Genomic DNA, 7806 nt, shown 5'->3' on the forward strand with positions numbered 1-7806 from the left:
GATCCAAGTAAACCACCGACTCCTCTTGACGTGGCCTCATCGTCTAGTTTATCATACTGTGAGTGTGTTAATGACAAAAGTAGGCTACTTGGTGGTTCCACGAGATAATGGTAACGTTAGATGTCCATATTTGGCCACTGCGTGGGGTTATTAATCCAGTTTTCCACCCTTTCAAAGGGAAACCTCTGTAAACACTGTATCCAGTAGCTTCATTAAATACCTCTCACGGTCCTCGGCCGGCACAGAGAGTGTGTATGTTTCTGCCATTTTTGCCATCAAGAAATTAGAGCGAGTTCTGTATCAAGGGAATCCGTTTGTTTTCCCCCAAAAAGGGGCGTTAACCTTCGATGACGCAAAAGTTGATGGTGAACCCAGAGACATGAGAAGTGAATTGATCAGGAACTAAGACGTACCGGCCTGCTCGATGATCTGCCCCTGCAGCGTGACCACCCTCCAGCGCTTGTCCTTCTGAAACGCCACCCGTGTGGCCTGCTCCAGGTCTCCAGCCACCAGCGTGTCCCTGAGAGCGAAGTAGAAGGCGGGCCGCACGCTCTCGTCCTTCACACGCACCATGTCAAACAGACGAGGGATGTTCTCCGGAGTGGAGATGGAGGCCATGCTCTGCTGCCACACGTTCATCTGACCGACAGCACAGAGAGCGTCAGCACTGGACACACGAGACCAGACGAGTCTCCTCAGGAGCTCCTGCACTCACCTTGTCCAGACCGATGAATGTGGCCACACCGATGTTCTGGCTCTTCAGGAACGTGACGCACCTCTGCGCCGTGTCGATGCTGTCCACTAAGATGTTGTCCAGCGCGCCGCAGCTGGAGGAGATGGCGATGTCGTATTTCTCATCGATAGCTCCCAGATCCCCCTGTGGGAACAGCACAGGAGAGTGAGCACAGGAGAGTGAGCGTGAGCACGTGTGCTGCACAGAGAGTCTCTGTGGCTGGGTGAGTGTGAGGGACGCACCAGACGGCCCAGGATGCCCGGGATCTTCCCCGAGCGCTTCTGCTGCATGAGGGCGTCCAGCACTTTGTTGCGGCTGCGGTTGGAGGACAGAGAGCTCTTGGCCTCAGCCACCTTCTGTCTCATGTCTCCCACCTGCAGCCGCTTCTGCTGGTCCTGCTGGGAGATCTGCTGCAGCTCGGCCTCGTCCTGCCACACACACACACACACACACACACGGTCAGACACAGACAGCTCCAGGACACACAGCAATCACACTCCTCTTCTGTACGTGGTCACCTTCTGGAGCTGCTGCTCAGTCTGTGGTATCCTGGTGTTGAGGTCTGTGATGGTGGCTCTCCTCTCTCTCAGTGTGTCCACCGTCTCCTGCAGAGCGTCTTTGGTCTGGTTGAGCTGGCTCACAGCTGTGTTGTGTTGACTCAGGTAGATGTCCAGCTCTGACTGAGCCACGTCCATCCGTGAGCGCGTCTGGTTCACCGTCTTACTCAGCTCCAGCAGCTCCTGCTCTTTCTTCTGCAGGAACACACACACACACACACACACCACGAGTCAAGACTGAGCAGGAGCTACACCTCAACACTGCACTGCTCAGAGAAACTCACATCTGATTACTGGAAAATACCTGTATACAAACATATACTGATAAGATACAAAAGCATAAATAAAAAACCTCTGACCTCTTTGTCGTCCTGCAGGCCGCTGGTCTCCTCCTTCAGACTCTCCATCACCTGAGCCAGCTTCTGCTCCTCCTGCAGCTTCTTCTTCTCCAGCTGCTCCTTCTGAGCAGACGTGTCTGTGATGATCTTCTGACTGCTGGCAGGAACACCTCTCAGCTCCTCCAGCTGCACACAACACACACCAGATCTCAGAGTCCAGCCTCCGCTGCAGAGAGACCAGCTGACGGGACACTCACCTTCTCCTGCTCCTTCTGGAGCTGCTTCTGCTGTTTCTTGGCCTTGCTCTTGGTGTGTTTGAGCTTCTCCCGCACCTCCACGTCCTGCAGGTCCAGCTGGGTGAACTTCTCCTTCTGGCTCTCTATGAACTTGGTCAGCTTGCTCAGTTTCCTTCAGAGGAAAGACAAGCACACCACGATCACACAGGACTGTCCCAGCAGCAGAAGCCTGACTCAAGCTTTGAGAGGGATCTAAGCACTCACTTCTCCACTCCCTTCAGCTCCTCGTTCTTGCTCTTCATTTCTTCTGTCAGCTGACTGCTTTTGTCACTCAGCTCCTTTGTGTCCTCCTGAATCTGCTGTTTCTCAGCTTCTCTGGCCGACACACGCTTCTGTAGGTCATGCCTGCAGGAACACAACTCAACATCGGTGATGGAGCAACAGCACAGGGCCTTCACTGCACACAGTGTGAAATCAGTAACTCAGAGATGTTCACAGGAGTGTGTGTGTCTTACACGTAGAACTGACAGAGCAGGTTCCTCTTCTTGAAGATGTCGTTCTCTAAGGTGAGGAACTCCACAGCTTTATTCTTCTCTCCCTCCAGAGCGCTCTTCTCCTTCTCCACCAGCTTCACTCGATTCAGCTGCACACACACACACACACACACACAGTTACTACACTGGACACACTTCACCACAGAGTCAAGACGTCCACATGCTGTGTGAACTTAACACTTAACGCTGCTGGTCTAAAACAGAGAGTGATGCAGGGATGTCCTCAGAATGAATTTAACGTGTGAATGATGAACTGTGATCGTTTCAGCCCAACAGGCATCAAGGAAGGACTCTTATCACTATTCAAGAAGCCGGACTGACCGACACCGCAGGCCTGGGACGCTGTCTAGTGATTCTGCGAGTGTTACTCTGTTGTTGTTGGAGCAGAGGTGAAAGGGTGAAGTGGTGTGAGATGTCAGCTGATGTCTGTGCTGTACCTTCTCTCCGCGCTGCTCGTTCAGCAGCTCCACTCGACGGCACAGGACACTGATGGGCTCTTTGAGACGGCAGGAGCCGATGATGTCCTCCAGGTACTCCAGCATGCCCTCATCGTGCTCCGTCTGTCCCCTGGGCTTCATCATGGCTATCTGCTCCACCTCGCCCTGAGGACGACACCACAGCACTTACACACAATCATTACTGAGAACCGAGACGTCCAGCAGTCACTACAGGACAACCTCTCCTGTATATAAAGCACAACAACACTGGCAGAGAAAGAGTAGAGCTTCCCAGCGTTACAGGAAGTGTGAGATCAGCCGCTGAAGACACAACAGCAGCTCTCAGTGAACACTGATGAAGAAGTGGAGGAGGCTGGCTCCTGCCTCGCTCCAGCAGCACACACAATATTGGGCTGGCCTTGACTTTACACACCAATATCTACGTGCTGCTAAAGTGAGGAAGGTAGAGTGGACAGATGCTGTTTATGAACTGTGTGCTACTGTCAGGTCTGAATCTGCGAGTCCCTGAAAACTCTAGAGCAGCGTGTGATGGTTTGCACCGTGCCTCCTGATGACAAGCATGACGTGCTGCTGTAGAGGTCTGAGGAGGACTGAGTTCCCCAGCAGTGATGAAGCAGAGACAGAGCAGTACCTGCAGGATGAGGAAGCGGTTGTGGTCCAGGTCGATGCCGTGGCTCCGCAGCAGGGTGCCCACGTCTTTGAAGGTGGCTTTCTTGCCATTGATGTGATAGGAGGAGGAATTATCTTTGGCAGCCGTTCTGGACACGAAGAAAGAGCTGTTGGGAATGACCTCGTAGTCGTCTCCTTCCTGAACACACAGAGGACACGCTTCAGCACTGGACATCAGGCACAGGTGCACTCTCATCCAACAACAACACAGTGTGCTAGTAAACACAGCGTCAGCACAGTACAGCTCCACACACCTTGTCGATGATCTTCTGGAAGTGCACCTCCACAGAGCAGCTCTGGATGTCTGGATGAGCGTCAGAACTGTGGATCAGAACCGACAGCTTCTTGGAGCGGATCTTCTGAGCTCTGTATCCAAACACAAACAGCATGGAGTCGATCACGTTGGACTTGCCACTGCCGTTAGGACCGATGATGCAGGAGAAACGCTGATGAGAGAACGGTTCAGACACAACGTCATGCAAACAGGAACTCATTTCATGTACGTTTTCTTGCACTGGTGTCAAAATGACAAGAAACATTTATTGTAGATATGACACAATCTTCAGAGAATGAATGCATGTTGTACGGTTAGAAACACAAGAGCCCAACAGGACTGTTCAATGAGGAGCAGATTCACTTCAGTTCATAAACAAACATTTTCTAAATTTAAATCTTGACCAAAATCTAAGGAAAAACCAGTTTTTAAAATTATCCATTATTTCTTATTTTAAAATCAACAGTCCACAAGAGGGCGCAATTAATATATATATTTTTTCATTAATTCATTTTTCATCTAGTTGTTAAGGCAACATTTCCAATTTGTTAACTAAACTGCAACTATGTAAAGTGAAGGTATTAAAGCCTATAATAGCACACAGCTGAGTGTAACAGTACAGTAATAACTCATCTGAAGTACTCTCACTGCTGAAGTGCATCAGAACTGAGCTCTGGAGCAGGAAGTGATGCTGATACCTTGTGGAAGGGGCCCAGGATCTGCTCTCCGGCGTAGGACTTGAAGTTTCTGTTGAGGATGTGTGTGATCATGAGGCGCGGGGCTCCGGGCTCAGAGCTCATGGAGGGAGGAGGAGGAGGAGGGATGCTGGACAAGATCTCCTCCAGACCACGCTCATCCAGCTCCACAGACACATCTACACACACACACACACACGCTTCAGCATCAGACACCAGGAGAAACACACTGAAGACACAGCTTCCAACTGAACCTCCAGGAAACACCATCAAACAGGACTAATACACTTGTGTTCAGACCAGAGCACTGCTGATCACGTGACACACACACACTCCCTCCGTCACTCACTGAACTCAGGACGAGATTCTCAGTGTTACTGTTAAAACTATGAGAATACTGTGTGGAGGCTAACGTATCCATCATTATAGTTTTAAATGATCACAGTTTAGCAGCTGAACTTTATCTGTGGCATGATTCACTTGTGTAAGTGTGTATTTTGTGTCATTATTATAAGAACAGACTGGAGCACTCTATTATTGCTTCATGTGAAGGTGTTTTGTCAATGGTAGCGCTGGCTAACTGGCTCAGTGACTCCTCTCCGTGTCAATCACAGCAGGCCTGGCCAGCTGACCAATCAGAGCAGAGCACGCTTGAGGAAGGGCGGGGTTTGCTCTGAACTTGCTTGGAACGAATCATTTAGAAATCACTGGCAAATGATTCGAATATTAAAATGACAATGTTTTCTGACCTCCGATGCATTTAAACCTGTCATAGGGGACTCCAACACAATATTAGGACACTTTACAATACCCTCTGACCTGCTCTTTCAGCTTCATTCTGTGTGAGTCTCACTGCTAGCATTAAAGCGATCAGACTCTATTTCCAAAGGATTTGACATTACGAAAACAATGTACTGAAATAAATGTGCTTGTTTCTGTTTCACAAGCACTTTTATTAATTATAATTATAAATTAATTAAAAGGTGTAATAATGGGGGGCAATTTATATTAACTGAAATATGTATTTTAACTTGTTTTAACAAATGTTATTTGTTGTCAGATCAAATTAACAATGAGTTTTATTGCTTTTAAGAACATGAAATGTAAAGAGATTGCAATAATGAGTCTCCCCTCCACACCAAACATGACCCAAAACAGCAATACACACTTAACCGAGAGATACTTCAACCGTTACACCCATTATATACATATATGTGTGTGTGTGTGTGTGTAAACAAGGTTTAATCTAAGCTTTTCCTCTCACAATTGCAACTTTAAGAAATGTGAAAAAAGCAACTTAAATAAAATAAAAAAAATCATTTCAAACCTCAACACCCATTCACTGCCATTATAAAGCTAGGAAGAGCCAGGACATGTTTTAATATAACTCTGATTGTATTCGTCTGACAGAAGAAATCCACAGCTAGAGCTCGACTCCGAGATCACTCTCGATTGTTAGGTTGAGTGAATGTTAAGTAGCATCAGCAGGAAGCTGTCAGACTTCACTAAAGACAGCGAAACCCTGTAAAAGCAGTGCTGATGGAGCCGGTTCTCTCACCGTGCTGGCGGGCCGGAGAGCTGCTCCCTGCGGCGGCGGAGCTCACGGGTCTGCGGGCGGAGCTCTGCTCATCGTCGGACTCATCCCGAGCCTCAGCCGCTCTCCTAGCGGCCGTCGAGCTCTTGGCTGTTCTCACAGGCATGATTCACGGCACCTGAAAGCACATCAGCCCGAGTCAGACACTGATGAAGCTCAGAGCTCCTCTTCACTCTCTGGTAATCCCCTAACTTTTAACTTACTTTAACTGCCACTTTTATTTTCCTCCATGTAGCTCTACGTCACTCTAAAGACATTTTAGACACCGTTCTACCTCAGTAATCACAATATTACCTCAGGACTTCTTATGTACACCAGAATCTAAACACTGACTGATTACCTTTATTGTACCTGTTACTTCCACTTATTTGTATATAATGCTCCGTCCATGTCTTTCGGTCTATACTGTAGTCACTCAAGAACCTCAGTGCTCTCCATGTACGTCTATGTCTTATGACTTGTTATTGCCACTGTATGTCTGAGCCTCGTCACAAGCATTTCAATGCCCAGTTTTCCCCAGTGTTAACTATGCAAATGACAAATAAATGGCTCTTGTCTAACATGAGGAGACACACAGCGGACAGCTGCAGCTTCTCAGCCGCGGTGAAGCGCTCCAACACCGAGACACTCTTCAGACCTCACAGGGTTAAACTCGGAGCTCAACTAAAGCAACTAAGTTACTCACAACCCAGCTCGGATAAAACAGTGTCGTCAAACTTCACAAGCAGAGAGAAAGAGGAATATATCGACTTAAGTAATTATTAGAAACAAATTTGCTGGAGACGAATCAGCCGTCAGTTTAATAAAGCCGGGTTATTCCGTTTCTTCATTAACACAAACTGACGCTTCTCGATCCGCTGAAATGTCGTCCTTTACCTTCGATTCGGCGGTTTTCCGTCGATATTCCTCCGATATATGCGCGTTAAGAGAGTAAAACTAGAGTAAACCGAGGGTAAAACCGGTAAATATGCGCGCACCGCTTCCCCGATCTGAACTCTCACTCGTAAATGGCGCGTAAACCGAGCGCACGAACCCGAGTCCGTTGTGACCGCGCGGTGCTTGATGGGAGCGCGCGTCACGTGACCGGACAGTTTCCAATCGCATACTGCAGCACTGTGTTGTAGTCTTAATAGTGCGAGTAGTGTGTTCATAGTGCGGAAGTATATAGTGTGTAGCGCTACAATTGGGACGCAGCTTTAGCTTGTTTGTTTTTAGTGACAAGATGCAGACTGAAGTCAATTTAAAAGCAATGTATTTAAGAAAAACAGTATAAATGAAGTAGCTAAAGACAAACAAATAAACCTGTTAATAAAGTAAAAAAATAAAAAGACAGCTTTTTAAAGTCGTAGAGTCTGTAAGAAATACATCAAAATTAGAAAACATTCGAAACCATTTAAAATAAAATCAGAGATTAGATAGATAAAATAAACACAGACCATAGACTGTATAAAAACCACTGATCTATAGTATGGATCAGTTATAAAAACACAGAGAGACACACACATCTCGCGAGATGTAAGGCTTTTGGTTTGGATGAACTACATCTCAAATTGTTAAACCATTCACTTCCCAGTGTACTGCAAAGAAAGTGCCCTGTTCCACTGCTTTATTTGTGATAGATGTCATAAACATAACTCAGTGGTCGTGGATAATGACTCTTATGAAGCAGCCCAAACATATCCTTTATATTCTTCATGT

At 47.4% G+C, this 7806-nt stretch overlaps 1 protein-coding gene across 1 annotated transcript in view; it reads right to left on the reverse strand.

Moving 5' to 3' along the window:
* The window catches only part of LOC128028647 (structural maintenance of chromosomes protein 4), an 11651-nt gene extending 4499 nt beyond the window's left edge, over positions 1-7152 (reverse strand). The window contains exons 1-14 of the mRNA XM_052615918.1: positions 6985-7152; positions 6073-6226; positions 4518-4693; positions 3800-3991; positions 3508-3684; positions 2856-3020; positions 2380-2507; positions 2129-2269; positions 1886-2036; positions 1650-1814; positions 1252-1485; positions 976-1161; positions 716-877; positions 414-639 (exon numbers count right to left, since the gene is read on the reverse strand). Of these exons, the coding sequence (XP_052471878.1) occupies positions 414-639; positions 716-877; positions 976-1161; positions 1252-1485; positions 1650-1814; positions 1886-2036; positions 2129-2269; positions 2380-2507; positions 2856-3020; positions 3508-3684; positions 3800-3991; positions 4518-4693; positions 6073-6214 (2245 nt within the window). The 5' untranslated portion in view covers positions 6215-6226; positions 6985-7152. The remainder of the gene's footprint in view (positions 1-413; positions 640-715; positions 878-975; positions 1162-1251; positions 1486-1649; positions 1815-1885; positions 2037-2128; positions 2270-2379; positions 2508-2855; positions 3021-3507; positions 3685-3799; positions 3992-4517; positions 4694-6072; positions 6227-6984) is intronic.
* Between the last annotated feature and the right edge of the window lie 654 nt (positions 7153-7806).

Source organism: Carassius gibelio, chromosome A15, assembly GCF_023724105.1.
Source record: "Carassius gibelio isolate Cgi1373 ecotype wild population from Czech Republic chromosome A15, carGib1.2-hapl.c, whole genome shotgun sequence".
Taxonomy (NCBI): domain Eukaryota; kingdom Metazoa; phylum Chordata; class Actinopteri; order Cypriniformes; family Cyprinidae; genus Carassius; species Carassius gibelio.